This window comes from Sus scrofa, chromosome 10 (assembly GCF_054392235.1).
Source record: "Sus scrofa isolate SSC_HxYL_T2T_F1_AM1 chromosome 10, Sscrofa_HxYL_maternal_Yorkshire_Landrace_v2.0, whole genome shotgun sequence".
Classification (NCBI taxonomy): domain Eukaryota; kingdom Metazoa; phylum Chordata; class Mammalia; order Artiodactyla; family Suidae; genus Sus; species Sus scrofa.
The window spans coordinates 23,425,331-23,442,299 of NC_139392.1; the positions used below are offsets into that span (position 1 = coordinate 23,425,331).

The 16,969-nt window shown below is 45.7% G+C and overlaps 1 protein-coding gene across 1 annotated transcript; it reads left to right on the forward strand.

The window, feature by feature from the left end:
• Positions 1-11,052: 11,052 nt before the first annotated feature.
• Positions 11,053-16,233, forward strand: C10H1orf53 (chromosome 10 C1orf53 homolog). The gene is made up of 3 exons (XM_003130590.7): positions 11,053-11,321; positions 14,597-14,698; positions 16,094-16,233. Exons 1-3 carry the CDS (start codon positions 11,067-11,069, stop codon positions 16,163-16,165), a joined length of 429 nt encoding a protein of 142 aa, XP_003130638.3. The 5' UTR covers positions 11,053-11,066; the 3' UTR covers positions 16,166-16,233.
• The last annotated feature ends 736 nt before the right edge of the window (positions 16,234-16,969 follow it).

Here is a 16,969-nt window from a genome sequence, read left to right on the forward strand (position 1 = left end):
CAGTTTTCCTCCTCAGGGCCTCTGCCAAAGTCTAGCAAGTGCTTATTTATTTACAGCGTGGTCTCATGATTCCAACCATGTCTAAAAGAGGGGAGTGCACTTGCTTTGCTTTTCTTTCTAAGTTCTATTGGAGTACAGTTGGTTTGCAACGTGTGATCATTTTTCCTGTACAACAAAGTGATTCAGTTTTATGTGTACGCACATCCTTTTTTTTTTTTTCAGATTCGTTTCCCATACAGGTTATTACAAAATATTGGATAGAGTTCTCCGTACTATGCAGCAGGTCCCCATTGACTGTTCATTCCATATACAATAGTGGCTTTTTTTGGTTTTTTTTTTAAGGGCTGCACCCGCAGCACATGGAGGTTCCCAGGATAGGGGTTGAATAGGAGCTGTAGCTGCCGGCCTACACTACAGCCACAGCAACACTAGATCTGAGCCACGTTTATGACCTACACTGCAGCTTTTGGCAACGCCGGATCCTTAACCCGCTGAGTGAGGCCAGGGATCAAACCTGTGTCCTCATGGATGCCAGTCAGATTCATCTCCGCTGAGCCACAATGCGAAAAGTAGTGGCTTTTCAAACAGTGGTTTGTGGAACATTTGCTCATCACAGTAGCCAAAGCAAGTAGCATAACCAAGTTCCGATTTAAGTGGGGAAGATAAACCCCATCTCTTGATGGAAGGAGAGCAAAAATCCCAATGGGAAGGGGCTATGAGTATGTGATGGAGGATTATTTTATAAACAAGCCATCGTGAAGAACAAGAGATCACATTTTATGTATATATGAAAAGACTGGGGAGTTCCCATCGTGGCTCAGTGGTTAATGAATCTGACTAGCATTCATGAGGACGCAGGTTTGATCCCTGGCCTTGCTCAGTGGGTTAAGGATCCAGTGTTACCATGAGCTGTGGTGTAGGTCGCAGACTCGGCTCAGATCTGATTTTGCTGTGGCTGTGATGTCGGCTGGCAGCTGTAGCTCTGATTCAACCCTTAGCCTGGGAACCTCCACAGACCTCGGGTTTGGCCCTAAAAAGTGAAAAAAAAAAAAAAAAAAAAAAAGCACCGAAGGAGGAAACAACATATGAGATGGTATTTGAATGATGCTATCAGGCTTAAAACGACCATAATTCACTCTCTGACAGTTTGGGGGATGAGAAGCCAGAATCCAGCAGGGCTGCTGTCCCTTTGGAGGCTCCAGGGGAGTATCTGGTTCTTGCTTCATTCAGCTTCCTGGGCTTATGGCCACATCACTCCAATCTCTGACTGTGCTGTCATATCACCACGTCCTCTGTATGTCAGCTATCAGGACACTTGTCACTGGACTTAGCACTCCTGTCAGCACAAGTTCTTGTGCCCAACGCACAGTGAGGCCAAACAAACTGAACTGTTGGAATTTGGAGCAGAGAAAAGTTTGCTGCAGGCTGTGCAAAGAGATGTGTGGCTCATAACCCCGAGAGCCCAAACGCCCCAAACCAAAGGGGCAAAGCATCCTTAAAAGCCAGGTGAGAGTGGGGGGTGGCAGGGTGAGTGACCAGCTCATGTGCAGTTCTCTGATTAGCTAATGATGAGGTCACAGGGTTTTGCATTGTCCATCCTTAATTTCCAGAAGGCAAGTAGTTAACATTTTTCCTTTTTGGGGGGGTGGGTGGATTTTCTCACTTGTAAAAGAACTAAGGAAACGTGCATCAGTTACTGCCATCTCAGGGCTTCAGAGAGCAGCTAAAGCAGAGGACGAGGGGGGAGGGCCAGCCAGGGAAGGCTCCACAGGGTCCCACTCAGTTGCACCCGCACCTCAGGGACTCCAGGGTGATCTTTTTGTCTCAAAATCCTTAGTTTCATTACATCCAAAAAGACCCTTTTTCCAAAAAAAAGGTGACATTTACAGGCTCCCAAGATCAGAACCCTGACATCTATTGGGGGGAAGGGAACCATTCGCTCACGGCAGTCCTAAATACCAGTTAAGAGCCAGAGATTGTGAAACTGGATTTTAGAAAATACCCAACTGTAGGATGCCTAAAAGAAAGCTATTTTATGTATGAAGACACAAATACACCAAAAGGATAGGAAAAGTTATAGCATGACAACAGGAATCCAAAGAAAGGTGGAGTGATTATATTAATACAAAACAAAGCAGATTTCAGAACAAAGAAAAATATCAGAAGGAAAGAGGGACATTATTAATGATCACGGGGTCAAGGCATCATGGGGACACAACAATCCTGTAAATTCATGCAACCACTAACAGATCTTCAAAGCAAAGGAAGGAAGGAAAAAGCTGAACAAATCACAACAGACAAATTCAAAATCATTTTCAGGGTTCCCACCATAGCTCAGCGGTTAACAAACCCGACTAGTATCCATGAGAACTTGGGTTCGATCCCTGGCCCTGCTCAGTGGGTTAAGGATCCGGCATTGCCGTGAGCTGTGGTGTAGGTCGCAGATGCGGCTCAGATCCTGAGTTGCCGTGGCTGTGGTGTAGGCCAGCAGCTGTAACTCCGATTGAATCCCTAGTCTGGGAACCTCTGTATGCTGCAGGTGCAGCCGTAAAAAGACCCAAAATAAATAAATAAATAAATAAATAAAGATGATTTTTGACCATGGTATCCGAAATGTGCCATCAAGAAATATTATCACATCGGGCAATTGGTGGTAATGACATGGTACAGAATTATACAAATATGACCGTCTACACAGGAAGCGTGGAGTTTAGCTGTACATGGAAGATTCACACTCCACGGGATGCCACAGATGCGTTGGTGTTACACCTGTGGGGACCCAAAGGCTTGTGGGTGTGCTGATCACTAGGGCACAGCCCCCTGCCCACCGCTGGGAAGGTATTCACAGCAGACTGGTTAGACACATCAATGTCATAGATATTTGACCTGAAACTTCACTGCAGTCATGGAAGAATGGACAGGCTTTCCTCCCGCAGGCAGCAGCAGGAGGGCGGAGAACAAAGCTCCATTTGTATGTTGTATTTTTGGCCTTCACCAGGATCTCTTTGCCACCGTGTTGGTGCATAGGAAATACAACAAAACAGTGGCTGCCCATATAATTTTAAAAGCACTGTACGGACTCACAGACTTTGGAAAACTTACGGTTTCCAAAGGAGACAGGCTGCGGGTACTGGGATGGGCGGGGGGTTTGGGATGGAAATGTGATAAAATTGGGTTGTGATGATTGTTGTACGGCTGTAAACGTAACAAAATTCATTGAGTTAATTAAAATAAAATAAAAGAACAGTACTAATCCATTTCTTGTAATTCCAAATGGAATTACATTCTTGTTAGCTTGTTAGCCATGTTCCTTCTGGGAAATCCATTGCTAACACTGAATACACATAAGAGTAGGTTTCATTTCCAATACTTGCATAACAAAAGGGCTAGAAGTAATTAGTCTGGATATTTTCTGTGACAGTGATTGTGTGCGTGTAGTTTATAATTGGAATGATTGTTCAGGGTTAACAAGGCTGCACTTCACTGTCAACAGAAACTGACTTCATTCGAAACACAACCCACACACGGCACCTACCATTAATTCAATGACTGTTTGGGGGAAACTTACTAAGTAGATTGCCAAATAAAATCAAGGTTACCTTGTAATCTTAGTATATTGTGTCTGAGAATAGACTGAGCTCAAGTGATGTGTTGATAAGACCCGATCCTGATTCTTCACTATAAAACATTAGGAGGAGTGCATTTGTATCATTTCTTTCTGGCGCCACTCAGTCGTGGGGTTTTGCGGCCCTGATTCATTCACCCATTTGTTTCCACAAGCATTTCTTTTTTTTAACATTTCTTCTGTACTTGTGCTGCTAGGGGTAAAAGATAATTAAGATAGTCCTTTACCCTTAAAGACCTCACGAGCTGCCAATTAAAAAGCCCTCACAAACACAACACTGTACAATAAGAAAGTGCCAGAGTTCCTGTTGTGGCTCAGTGGTTAACAAATCCGACTAGGAACCATGAGGATGTGGGTTCGATCCCTGCCCTTGCTCAGTGGGTTAAGGATCCAGCGTTGCCGCGAGCTGTGGTGTAGGTCCCAGACAAGGCTCGGATCCCGAGTTGCTGTGGCTATGGCGTAGGTCGGCGGCTATATTTCTGATTTGACCCCTAGCCTGGGAACCTCCATATGCCACGGGAGCAGCCCTCAAAAGGCAAAAAGACCAAAAAAAAAAAAAAAAGCAAGTGCCTGTGCAGAGGCATGGTTGGATATTATGGGAGCACGGAGGTTGTGTGCCCTCCCCACTTGCAGAGGAAACCATAGGAAGGTGAGCAGTGTGGGAGGGCTTCACAGAGGAGGGGATGTTTAAGGCAGTATAGCTTCACTACCCCAAGGGGATGAGGGATAGTTTTGTCAGAATGGATGTGACACACAAAGTAGGAACAATCCGTCTCCTGCACTTAGCAGAGGGCCCTGATACAGAATAAGTCCTCATTACTTGTTATTTACATCAATGAGCCATTCTGTTCTAGCTGTAGCCATGGGGGAAGAAATGGTGACAAAGCGACTAGAACAACCATAGGAGCAAAAGAGGGCCGGTTTGAGACGTGGAGAAGTAAAACGGGTAGGACCTGGTGATTACCTGGGTGGGGAGATGTGGAGAGAGTTACATCCCTTTCTGAAAAACATTCCGAGTTAGCTGTGCCTTTGTTCTTTTCACAATTTTTAAAATTTTATCTGTTTATTTTGCTTTTTAGGGCCATGGCTGCAGGATATGGAAGTTTCCAGGCTAGGGGTTGAATCGGAGCTACAGCTGCCGGCCTACACCGCAGCCACACCAGATCCGAGCTGAGTCTGTGGCCTATACCACAGCTCAGGGGAACGCAAGATTTCTGACCCACTGAGCAAAGCCAGGAATTGAACCCGAGTCCTCTTGGATACTAGTCAGATTCGATTCCATTGCGCCATGAGGAGAACTCCAGCTGGGCCTTTAAAGGAGGAAATAAACAGGGAAGTAGGATTTCGAGGGGAATGGTGAGGAAGCCCTTTCTGAGTTTGGGGTGTTTCTGAGTTTATCTGTACAGAGGGTGGATGAGGAGCAGGTGCGGCCCTGACTCAGAGATCTGGGAGTTGGGAGTGTAGAGGTGACATTAAAAACATAGATAAAATCTGGTGAGGGTGGCATGTGCGGAGAGAAGGGCTGAGGACTGCTGAAGGGGAGTGGATGGGCTGCTGCAGAAGCAGGTGGAATTCTGCTCCACTAAGTTCTGCGTGAGTGCCCTGAATTTAACCTAGTCCTGCCCACCTCACCTTGGCAGTGGGGGCAGAAGCTGGTCTACTGCTCAGTGGAGGATTGCCAGGGTGGAGGAGGCCCTCAGATGGCTAGATTGCTTCATGTCAGGTGGCCCATCTTCAGCTCCTCTAGGAGCGCACACAGCATGGGAAGGCAGGAGTGGACGCAGGAGCCATCCCGGCGGGCAGCGCTGGTGTGTGCGTCCCTTGTGAAGGCAGAGGGATCCACTGGGCTCGCAAACACAAATGGTTGTAATTCCCCAAGGAATTTTCTAGGACCAGCTCTGTGAAACAAAGTGTGCTATCGGATGTCCCATTAAATGAAACAAAGATTCCCTATAGGCGACCTTAGGGGCGTGTAACATTTGCTCTCAATCATCAGAATTGAGAGTGAAATGCATTCTGCGTGGAGCAAGACCTGTCATAATACACCATCCGGCCACTGGAAAACAGCAAATGCCTAAATCAGGGTCCAAAAACAACTGCACCAGAGGGCAGTATCGTGATGTCTGTGGGTGGCTCTATAGTTGCAGCACCCATTCACCCACCAACAGTACAACGCATTCATAATTCATTACAAGGTAACACTTAAGATCAATCACAGGCAGCTCTGGGGGCCTCAGATCAGACAGTTTGATAATGTGCACATCTGTCTTGTCAGTAAAATGGACGGAAGTTACTTAATAAATACAATTTAACAAGACATCATTTAGTCTCTTTATCACCTAGTTGTTTTTTTTTTTTTTTTCTTTGTCTTTTGTCTTTTTAGGACTGCACCTGCGGCATATGTCGGTTCCCAGGGGTCAAATCCAAGCTACAGATACTGGCCTATGCTACAACCACAGCAACGCGGGATCCAAGCCGTGTCTGTAACCTACACCACAGCTCACAGCAATGCTGGATCCTTAACCCCACTGATCGAGGCCAGGAATCAAACCTGCATCCTCACGGATGCTAGTCAGATTCGTTTCTGCTGAGCCACGATGGGAACTCCTATCACCTAGTTTTTAAAGTATTTATTTGCAATAACTAATATAAAGTAAATATTTCCAAATTTGCATTATTACATAGAGTATTAGTTTTAGACTTTCATATGGAATTTCTGTCCACTAGTTAAGACATATTTGAGAATGAAGAACCAGACTAATTGACTCATTCAAAAAGTCTTTATTTGCTAAGTGTCATAGTACTATGTACAAAAGTCCAAGGTGGGCTGTGGGGATACAAAGATGAAAACGGCATATTCCCTACCATCTTGCTTATGATCTATTGGGAAAACAATGACAAAAAAAAAATTTGACTACATATAGGAGTTCCCTGGTGGCTCAGCAGGTTAAGGACCCGGTGTTGCCACTGCAGGGGCTGGGGTCACTGCTGTGGTGCCAGTTCAATCCCTGGCCCAGGAACTTCTGCATGCCAAGGGCACGGCCAAAAAAAACCTACATATGAAAAGCTAAAATGGGGTAAGTAATTGTGGGACATCAAAGGAAGGATGTCTAGAAGGGAACCAGAGGAACAATGAAAAGTGTTTTAAATGACTGACAATCAAATACTAAATGCTAAAAGGACTGGATGGGCTGGAGGAATGTACTTTGCCTTTGGTGTCACATGGCAGTGGACTTTTGTTAATCGTACTTCCAGCACTAACACAGGCCATGTGCAGGCAGGGGTCTGGGGCGACGCACCCAGGCAGTTTCAGAGATGGGCCCTGAGTGCCTGCAGCGCAACCTCCACTCACAAAGATAGGGTCAGGAAGTGACACAGGATGAAGAGATGGCTGTTAGGGCTTCTGGGGACAAAAAGGCTTCTTCTCGTCCAGGAGTTTCATAACAAGACTCTCTCTCAGTGGCACAAGGATGAGAAGCCTAGGAGCTGTTTGTAGCCATCTTTCACCCACGAGAGTCTGCAAAGGGCATCAACATTGGAAGCAGAGAGATGAGAAGCGGAGCCTGAGCCCTGGTCCTGACATTGAGCCTGGATCAAGTCGTGCTTTCTGGTGATGGGAGCCCATCCCTTTTATTGAAACCAGACTAAGCTGTGTGATCTACACCATGCAACCTAGAGAGGCCTAACGCAACTATTTAAAAATGAACATAGGGAGTTCCCGTCGTGACGCAGTGGTTAACGAATCCGACTAGGAACCATGAGGTTGCGGGTTCGGTCCCTGCCCTTGCTCAGTGGGTTAATGATCCGGCGTTGCCGTGAGCTGTGGTGAAGGTTGCAGACGCGGCTCGGATCCCGCGTTGCTGTGGCTCTGGCGTAGGCCGGTGGCTACAGCTCCGATTCAACCCCTAGCCTGGGAACCTCCACATGCCGCGGGAGCAGCCCAAGAAATAGCAACAACAACAACAACAAAAGACAAAAAGACAAAAAAAAAAAAAAAAAAGGAAAAAAAGAAGTAAGTACTCCTAAAAAAAAAAAAAAAAGAACATAAATGAAACCTAGGGAAGCATGCTTCTCTAAACTCCTTTCCTCCTCTTCCAAGTAACAAGCGTGTGCAGTATCAATGCTAACATCGCAAACGAAGGAGTATCAAACACATGCAATATCGTGTTGTCATGTAGAGATACGGCACAATACTCTTTCTAAAGCAGATCTGGGTATACATGCTTTATAAATAAAGTGGGAACTTGATTTACTATTCTTCTTCTTTTTTTAGTAGCCAACTCTGGACATTCCCTAGCCAGGAACTGAATCTGAGTGGTAGCAGTGACCTATGATCCTTTAACCGACTGCGTGCCAGGCCAGGGATTGAACCCATGCCTCTGCAGTGACTGAGCTACTGCCATCAGAATCTTTTTTTTTTTTTGTCTTTTCTAGGGCCACACCTGTGGCATATGGAGGTTCCCAGGCTAGGGGTCTAATGGAGCTGTAGCCACTGGCCTACACCATAGCCACAGAAACGTGGGACCCTTAACCCACTGAGCGAGGCCAGGGATCAAACCCGCAACCTCATGGTTTCTAGTCGGATTCATTAACCACAACGGGAACTCCTGCAGTCAGAATCTTAACCCACAGCGCCACGGCAGAACGCCTTGATTTACCATTCTAAGACAGAACGCTGTGCCCCCACCTTTATAGCGTTCTGCCTACTAGGAGCAGAGGGTCTGAGAAGAAATGAACACACACTAGAATGAGGTAAGGGTCAGGCCTCAAGGAAGCTCTTTAAAACAAGAGATGCAATGAATGACAGTTACTTGATGTGAAGTGACTCAGACTCCCAGAGTGAAAATCAAATGAAAGCTGAAGGGGCAGATAATCTGTGCAGTGTCTAAATGATACTCAAATTAAGTCATCCAATCTGTTGGGAAGTTATTTGTACTAAAATACTTTATCAACTCTTTGTTATACAGGTTTCCAGCTCTGATGATATTTAAAGATCTGCCTAAAAATGCACACACAGATAACGTGAATAGTACAAAACAGCTTTCTGAGCCCAAATGCCCAAAGGCCTTAACTGACAGATGATTTTTTTTTTTTTTTTTTTTTTGTCTTTTCTAGGGCCACTCCCATGGCATGTGGAAGTTCCCAGGCTAGGGGTCTAATCAGAACTGGAGCTACCAGCCTACACCAGAGCCACAGTAACGCGGGATCCGAGCCGTGTCTGCGACCTACACCACAGCTCATGGCAACACCGGATCCTTAACCCACTGAGCAAGGCCAGGGATTGAACCAGCCACCTTATGGTTCCTAGTCAGATTCGTTAACCACTGCGCCACGACGGGAACTCCTGATAGATGATTTTTAAACCTGGAAATGGAGAGGATCAAAAAGGTTCTGGTTAATTCAGTGAGCTGCCTCACCGAGTAATCTGAAATCTATTTTATATTTTCTTACATCCTTTTTTCCAATGACTGTTTTTAAATTGTAAAATAAGTTGCAAAAATGCTACAGAGCGTTCTCTTCACCCAATATCCCCCACTGGTTACACCTTATATGTTTACAACACAATGTCAGCGCCGGGAATGGGACACTGGAACAAAATGGTACCATTCTATGTCTAATCACACATGCGGACTTCTGACCAGATCAGAACACAGAACTGTTCTATTACCACGAAGACCTCCCTTCTGCCCACCCCTTCATATCCACACCCCTCATCTGCCAAAGCAGGAGTTTCACAAAACAACACTTACTCTTCCTAGGTGATTCGTTCCTATTTGAACTTGGTCTAGTCTATTTCATTTCTGTAAAATTCAGTCTCCACTCTTTGAACTAATGTCATAAACCATTAATAAGTCCTCATCCTCAACTTAAAAAATAGGGAAATCAGTCAGAACTTCCAGGCTTATTTCTTCTGTTGAAGAATTTGGGAGTTCCTGTCATGGCTCAGCGGGTTAAAAACCTGGCGTAGGGTCTGTGAGGATGTGAGTTCAATCCCTGGCCTTGCTCAGTGGGTTAAGGATCCCATGTTGCCACAAGCTGTGGCATAGGTCACAGAGGCAGCTTGCATCCTGTGTTGCTGTGGCTGTGGCACAGGCCTCAGCTGCAGCTCTGATTTGACCCCTAGCCCTGGAACTTCCACATGCTGTGGGTGCGGCCTTTTTAAAAAAAAAAAAAAAAAAAAAAAAAGGCTTGGTAAAATAGCACAAAAAACACATGACTAATTTATGGTGAATTCCTTTTTCTAATCATAGCAGCTCTTTCCATAGCGTTACCGAGGGTTCCTCCTCAGCCTTCCAGGTTTAAAGCTCTTTTCTCAGATCACTAAGCAGTCTCCAGAGTGCCATAACTAATTTATTATCCAACACAAAGGAAATAAATAGATTTGCAAAACAGTATTCCATATTAACTCACTATGAGATTTACAAATGACCAATAGGATCATTCAGTCAGTACCTACTAAGAGAATCCAAATACGGTTGCAGGGTTGCATGGTAAACACAGACGCCAAAAACAGGGTGGCGATGGTTTAGAGCGTTCTTTCTCAGGTACTACTCAACCACCTACCATCTTCAGGGATCAGTTCCTGCCCCCCACTTCTTCAAAAAGTGAAGGACACTTACAAAAGGGCAACTCTTCAAGTCTGAAACACAGGCTGGGGTGCGAGGTGGGAGTGTGTTAATTTAATTCTAACGCCTGAAATTACCCCCTGGGTTTGTGCTAATTTTCTCAAATTCAATTTTGTAGGGGTAGCTGGATAATTTTCTTTCATCTTTCGGACAGGAAGTATACTTTTACTGTGTATTCTGCAAATACTTAGCAACATGAAACCATGGGCTTTTCTTCCTCAGGGTTCACTTTTGGTCCTCTTTCTAGGCTGGGCCCTAGAACCAAGCCACGCGGCACCTGTAAACACAGCCTTTGCCGGATAAGCCCAAGCTGGTTATAAACAAACCTGGGGTATTTTGATCACTTTCTGGCATCTTAACAGTTGTGGCGACCATGCTCAAAGATCCCAAGACTAGTTTGACAGGTGCATCACGTGGGGGCCTCCTCGGGGGCCTAAAGTCCACCTGATCTCCAAGGAAGGGCCAATGGGGCTGCGGAAGCCCAGCTGCGCGCGCCGTTCCCGACCGCCCGGTAGAGCTGACCAGGCCTGAGGCCCGAGGTCGGGCTGGTCCGGGATCAGGGTCGGAGGGCCAAAGTCCAGGACCAGAGAGCGGGGTCTGGCATAGGAGGGTGAGGTCGGGGTCCGGACAGCCGAGGTCGGGGCTGGGGGTCGGGATCCAGGACTGGAGGGCGGGCCCAGGGTCAAGGGTTGGAGGGCAGGGTCTAGGGTGAGGGATCCGGGGTACGGGGCTGGGACCAGGCCAGGCCCCGCGGGAGCAGCCAGCACCGCCCCGAGGCCCCAGCGCCGGCGCCCCGCCCCCGATAGGCGGCGGCCATGGCGGCCTGGAGGGTCCGGGTGTCCGCGGGCGCCGCGCTCAGAGGGCAGCAGCCTGCCGCCCCGCCGCCAAAACCACCCCCGGTCGGAGCGGAGTTCCGACAGCCCCTCAGATTCACCTTCTGCTCCGCTTCGAAGGGAGACCGCGGCGTCTCCGGGCCCGACTCGCCAGAGGGAGGGGCGACGGGTCGGGCAAGCGAAGAGTTAACGGAGGCAGAGCGGAGGATCGCGGAGCTGCACGCTGCAGCCTGCGCGGTGAGGCCCCGTCCCTCCCTTCCGGGGTGGCCCCGCCCGGACTGCAGACGGGGTGGGGTGGGTTGGGGGACTTGCGCCTGCGCGGTGAGGCCTCCCCCGCGCTATGCCCTCCCCTCCCTTCCCCGGGAGCTCCGCCTCCCTCCGGCAGCTCCGCCTCTCCCCGGCAGCCCCGCCCAGACGGCCGCCGAGACATGCCCCCCGGGGGCTGGTGCGCCTGTGAGTCCTCGCGGAGAGGTTGCTGCCGGCCGGTGCGGTCCTGCGTCTGGCGTCTGATGATGCGTGTGCTTCCATCTCAGAACTTTTCGCTTGAAAACTGGCCACGGTTTTCCTATTCCGGGCAAGGAGTTAACATGTATCTGTCCGGAGTATGAGCGCAACTCCTTTCTGATCAGCGTCCGTGCTAAAACTCCGGTCACAGTTTTGGGCCCATCATTACTCTGTGTGTGTGTGTGTGTGTGTGTGTGTGTGTGTGTGACAGGAAAAATATGTTGTGTGTTTATCTGCAGTATCATGTAGGCACTGCCATCCAATGATTTTAATAAGGAAAATTGATTAACTTATTTTTAATTCATTTTCACTTTTTGCTGCCATCCGTTCGTGCTCTCCACCCTAACGGAGCACAGTTGCAAAGGAGACTATATTCAGGCGTGTACATTCTTTCCAGACAATCTTGAGCTATGTTTTCCCCTATTTTGGGGGTTTGACAATTGCATATTAGCACCAATATCAAAATTTATCATCTCCCTTCACCCTAACCTTAGACTACATAAGGTTAAGGGGAGCATATTTATACTTGTATCATCTTGAAAGAGCAAATGAGTTCCATGATAAAGATACAAAAAAAAAATACAAAGTATTTTTTTAATACACTGTCTGTGACCAGTGCTTGATAGGACTAAAGTTATCTGGTCTGGCTTGGGCCAAGGGAGCAGAGAAGAAAACCCTGGATGTTGCCTAAAGTTGACTTTTATTTTTTTTTAACTAACAGTAGGCCCTTAGATCTGCTGCCTGACTCACTGGGTGTTGAAACTTCTGCACAAAGACTCTTTAGGAAATGATTGGCCACTTTTGATCTTGTTTATACTCTTTAAAATAACGTATAATTTGTTCCCACACTTCACCATATAAATGTAAAAAGAAACAAAAAGTTTCATTCTCTATAGAACAAATACCACTGGTATGGAAAGACCTGTTCAGTCAAAGGAAAAGAAACTTTTTCTCAGTCAAGGAATCCACACTTGTTTCATCAGTGTCAATCACAGGTTAAATGACTGTCCGGGAAACCATAAATAAACCCAATAACAAGCTTGTCTTTATTTTCAACGATCAGAGCCACCTCCCAGTGGTCCTTCTTCCACACCGGCAGGCAGGTATCTCCCTGTGCTGATCTGCATCACTGAACATCTTGTGCCCCAGTCAGACCGGCAGCCTTCTTGCCCATCTTTGTCTGTTGCCACTACTGCCTGGACAATTAAGGACAATTAAGTTTGTGAGGGCCACCAAGGAGCTCCAAGTGTCCCCACTGATGTGGGAAGCAGGAGAGCCACCCAGGAGCACTCTGTTAGGTTCTCAGGGTCCAGGTAATTGCCCCCAGAAGATCCCCAGCTGTCAAAGTGGAAAGACACCCCCTACCAGTCCCCAGTGTTCTTTCCTTACTCTTCTAAGCCTCCCAACAAGGGCTTTGTAAATAAAGAAGTGAGGTCTCGACAATCAGTCATTCTAAAGCAGTGTTTAGTGCCCCTGGTTTCATGTAATCTGCTTCTGTGGTCCCGAAGGCTTTGGGAGGCCTCTTAGCCTGGCCTTGGGACTTGACTGCAGGATTCCAGCTGTCCTGCGCTTCCTTTGCCGGTGCGCCTGAGAGGAGGCCTAGACTTGACCTCTAGTTGTCCTTGTGCTCTACACTTTGCTTAAAACCTGAACCAATAAAAAACCAACCAACCAACCAAAAAAAAAAAAAAAAAGAAAAAAAGAAAAAAAAAACCTGAAACAGAACAAACTATTCAGCCATTAGGGAAGACGCTTTGAAGAAGTAGTTTGTGGCACCCAGAAAGATCTATGTGAAAAGACATTTAAGTGTCCTGTGTATTCTAATGGAAGAGTTCTATACAAGAATGGTGCAGAGTTGCTGTGTGGTCAAAGGGTAACATAAACAAGCCCAGGACAAAGTTCCCCTTCAAAATCTCAAGGCTAAATAATATCACACCCCTGGCCTAAGTCCATAGATGAGGTTGCATTATTTACTTTATCTTCATGCTACATTCTTGGGGTGCCTTTTTAAAATTATGTTTGAATGCAGGTATAATATGCTTCCTTGACATCTACATCTGTTTGTTTCCTTTTTTTTTCCTTTTTTTTTGCTTTTTAGGGCCACACCCAAGGCATATGGAGGTTCCCAGGCTAGGGGTCTAATCACAGCTACAGCTGCCGGCCTGCGCCACAGCCGCAGAAACGTGGGATCCGAGCTGTGTCTGCGAGCTACACCACAGCTCATGGCAACGCCGGATCCTTGGCCCACTGAGCGAGGCCAGGGATTGAACCAGCCACCTTGTGGTTACTAGTTGGATTTGTTTCTGCTGCGCCACAATGGGAACTCCGCTTCCTTGACATCTGAAGTGCCGTAGTAAAAGTTGCTTTTGAGCAAACTCCTGAAAGCGGTGAGTGTTAATATGTTAAAACAATACTTCTACTTTGCTTAAAAACAGCACTAACAACACTCCGAAAAAAGGAAAATAGCACAAAATGTGCAGTGGAGTAACACATCATGAAGGGAAGGAAAGGTGTCCAACAATAGCGACGGTAAAACTTGTCTGTAAGGACTGTTGGTTTTGATTAGCACCTTTTCTGTACGTTTAAATCATTATCCACATATTTTAAGTACTGAAATTGCAACTGCAGCTTCTGAGTGAAAGTTCATTTTCAGCCTCTTAAGCTTTTAAAGTCCTCTAAATCACCTGTTATTAAACTTGTTACCTAGAAACTGAATGAAAAATACCTGAGCAGTGGCTCCGTCATTATTGGGTATAGAGGAGTTCTTGTTTTTCCATCAACTTCTCATTTTTCTCAAACTGTATATTTTCTCCTTATGTCACATGAAGTTGGACTGGGTATAATGTTGGAACGCATTCAGTCTTTAATTGCAAGTGCCACTAAAATTGCTGGGAAGAAGTCTAATATTGTTTAAAGAAAATGTTGCAGTATTTTATGAGTAGGAGTTGTGGTGAGGAGATATGATGAATATTGAGACGAATGAATTGTTTGATTTCCTTACTCTTCAGGCCGGCCAGCTGAACTACGTGGACCCAGCTACCGGCTACGTGGTGCTCACACAGCTGGCCCACGTGCAGCGAGGCCACTGCTGCGGTTCTGCCTGCAGACACGTGAGTCCCAGTTGTGCAGCACAGCGGCAGTTTTCAGTGCTCCTGTGACTTCATAAATACCTGTTATTTGAAAAACAAGTCAAATAAAAGTGCTCAATAGACCTGGAGTGCACTTTTCACGAGCTACTCTAGTCAAGGACAAGGAAGTCCTTAGGATCAACATAGGACCTTTAAAGTTAATGGGATTTCGTAACATTTCACTGGGAGCATCAGTTCCTTGCAACGCTGTGATTTGAAATTCATGGGCGTTCTTTACGACAAGGCAACTTTTCCCAAGGTTCCAAATAAGTTGTGTTCACAACACAGGTACAAAGAGGCCAGGAAAAGAAATCTGGAGTAGGAGTTCCCCCTGTGGCACAGCCAGTTGAGGACCTAGATTCAATCCCTGGCCTGGGAATTTCCATCTTGCTGGATTGAACCAATTAAAAAAAAAAAAAAAAGGGAAAGAAAGAAAGAAAACGAAAAAGAAGTCTGGAATATTGCAAACTAGATCCCAGGAAGCATTTATTTTTCATTTTTAGCTGAATAAATAGAAACTTGCTCGTTATTGACAGTGGGTTTGTTTTTTTTTTTTTTTTAATGGTAATGATTTTCTTCCTTCCTTCCTTCCCTCTCCCCTCCTCCTCCTCCTCCTCCTCCTTCTCTTCCCCCTGGTTCACTCCCATCTCCTGCTTTCTGTGGCTATTTTCTACCCTGTCTTTAAAATAACCATGAACTGTGCTACCCCAAGCTTAGTGCTATACATTTCCTAAAATGTCTATTTCAGGGACCATATAGCTCTTGGGTCATGGATTAAATGGACTATGTAATCCTTCCCAATTTTGAGCAAAAAAAAAAAAAAAATGGTGGAAATGGGTTCTTCACATATAACTTTTTAAAAGCATCCTAGTAAGGTAAATCGTTAAATAGTTAAGATTATAAACAGATAACTCTGTGTATAGACCAGTTTGACTGGGGAGCCAGAAGGTGTTATTTCCTTTAACCGACCCACTTTATAATCAAGGAATAGACACCGAAGGCTTGTATTAACAACAGCTACTGTTTAAAAATTAAGCCTTCCCTTTTATGTATGTGCCTACCTGGGCCATTAGCTGTTTCTAATCAAAGGCACAAGAGCTTTGCTTGAATTGAGGACTGGAGGATTTTTTTTTTTTTAAGTGAGTTTTTGACAGTAAAATTCTTAAGGTGGGAAGGATGCATTTAGGAAGTGAGTCTTGGACCCTAATTAGGACCATTTGCCAGAGGTTGCCATCATTCTCCTCTTAGTCTGCAGGCGGCAGATCAAATCATCTGTACAACGTTATTAGCCTTTTCTTTTTTTTGCCATGAGACGTGTACTTTCTCCAGATGATTCTTAAATAATTCCAATAATCATTTGTTTTATTTCTTTTGCAGTGTCCGTATGGCCAAGTCAGTGTTAAAGATCCATCCAAAAAGAAGCAATTCAATTCGTATTTTTATGTTTGACCACAGTTTCATCTCTGTTCTCCCTCTAATTGAGTCTTATTTAAAAAAAATAAAACCGTAATCCAGAATTGCTTTCTGTGCTGTTCGTTCTTGAGCCCTGGTTTAATCTTAAGTACCAATATGAAAAGAACATCGATAAAATGAAAAAGCTAGTCAAATGTTTGTGTGTTTCTAAAGTGGCACATCGATAGTTATTTCCCTTTCTTTTTGCTTCATTATCAGGCATATGTTGAAGAAAGAAAATAATGACTGTTCCATTAAATAAATAGCAGCTATCGGGTCACCTTAGTAGCTCTTGTTTTTTTGTTTTTTTTTTTTAATAGCCTCAGTTCTCCTACTGTTTTCTCATCAGTATTAGCAACCAAGGGAGGTTGCTGGCAGATAGAAGAGTTTGAATACACTCTTCATTTAATTATATCTTGAGCTATAAGGAGATTGATATAATGCTCTACTGAGCAGCATATGAGTGCCCAAGAAGTGCCATTCCGAGGCAAGAAATGCTCTCATCTTCCATCTGTTCCCCTCATAAAAACTTTAAATCATTCCGCCTTGGGGGTCAGGCTGCTTAAGATGCCTCGATTAAACCATTCTTTCTTCTCTCCCCCACGCTTTACGCCTCCATCTCTGAAGGCGCTTTGCAGGCAAATCTATCCTAGGAATTTTTTTTTTTTTTCCCAGCTTTACACCCAATCCATGCACTGCTGCAGAGACCCTGGGCTTCATTCTCCAATCCTGGTTCTGGGGCTCACAGGGACCATCCTCCCCACACCTTGTCGCTTCCCTGTGAGAACAGCAGCCCCCCCC